General features: G+C 49.6%; 1 protein-coding gene across 1 annotated transcript; it reads left to right on the top strand.

Moving 5' to 3' along the window:
- Positions 1 to 204: 204 nt before the first annotated feature.
- LOC121938823 (disabled homolog 1-like) lies at positions 205 to 639 on the top strand (the record flags this gene model as incomplete). The annotated part of the gene is made up of 2 exons (XM_042481984.1): positions 205 to 400; positions 491 to 639. Coding segments are annotated over 2 exons (345 nt in total), but the record flags the coding sequence as incomplete, so codon positions are not given.
- Positions 640 to 907: the final 268 nt, after the last annotated feature.

Here is a 907-nt window from a genome sequence, read left to right as displayed (position 1 = left end):
TGTTTTTGAATGAAATGTAACCAAATTTGCTCTTGTTTCAAAGGAATAAATGCAATAATGCAATAAATGAATAAATGCTTGTGAAAAATAAAATTTAAAGGGTTAAAGTCTGTGTTACATTTTGAGAAATGCCCATGCAAAGAGTGTTAAAGTCATTATTCTCTGTTTTGATGTTCACCTTCCTGACCAATGTTTGCCTCTCAGGATTTTCAGCTGGCGAAGCCTCCAGCCATGCCGGCGAAGAAGGCTGAGCAGCCCGGCTTAGCAGGAACCTCAGAGGCATTCAGCACTTACTTCAGCCGTGTGGGCACCGCCCAGGACACGGACGACTGTGACGACTTTGACATTTCTCAAATGAATCTGACACCGGTCACCTCCACGACACCATCAACAAACTCACGTAAGAGCTCAACTTATTCACGTTAGTCTGACCTCTGAGTAGCGCACTTGTTAAGTGGCTCCATCTGACCCGTCTGCTCCTCCGCTGCAGCACCCACCCCGGCTCCCCGGCAGAGCTCTCCCTCCAAGTCCTCAGCCTCCCATGTCAGTGACCCCCCCACCGACGCCACAGACCCCCCCACAGACGACTCGTTCGGGGAGGCAGAGGGCAGCCCTAGTCGCAGTGGAGAGGAAGATGCAGTAAGTGTGTGTATATTTGTGTGTGTGGAAGAAGTCAAGTGTGTGTGCGCCTTTAATAACTCACTCCTTATGCTGCTATAACCTGCGCAGCGTGTTGAGATCTGCTGATAAATAGCCTCTGTAGCGGTGGTGGCGGGCCAGGTAATCACTCTGGCTGATTAGGAGGCCGATGCTGTTGTGGACCTTTTTGTGTGTGTGTGTGTGTGTGTGTGTGTGTGTGTGTGTGTGTGTGTGTGTGTGTGTGTGTGTGTGTGTGTGTTTTTGTGTC

The sequence above is a fragment of the Plectropomus leopardus genome, unplaced genomic scaffold, assembly GCF_008729295.1.
Source record: "Plectropomus leopardus isolate mb unplaced genomic scaffold, YSFRI_Pleo_2.0 unplaced_scaffold3485, whole genome shotgun sequence".
Classification (NCBI taxonomy): domain Eukaryota; kingdom Metazoa; phylum Chordata; class Actinopteri; order Perciformes; family Serranidae; genus Plectropomus; species Plectropomus leopardus.
Note: the sequence above shows the minus strand (reverse complement) of the source record. Positions and strands in the feature narration are given on the sequence as shown.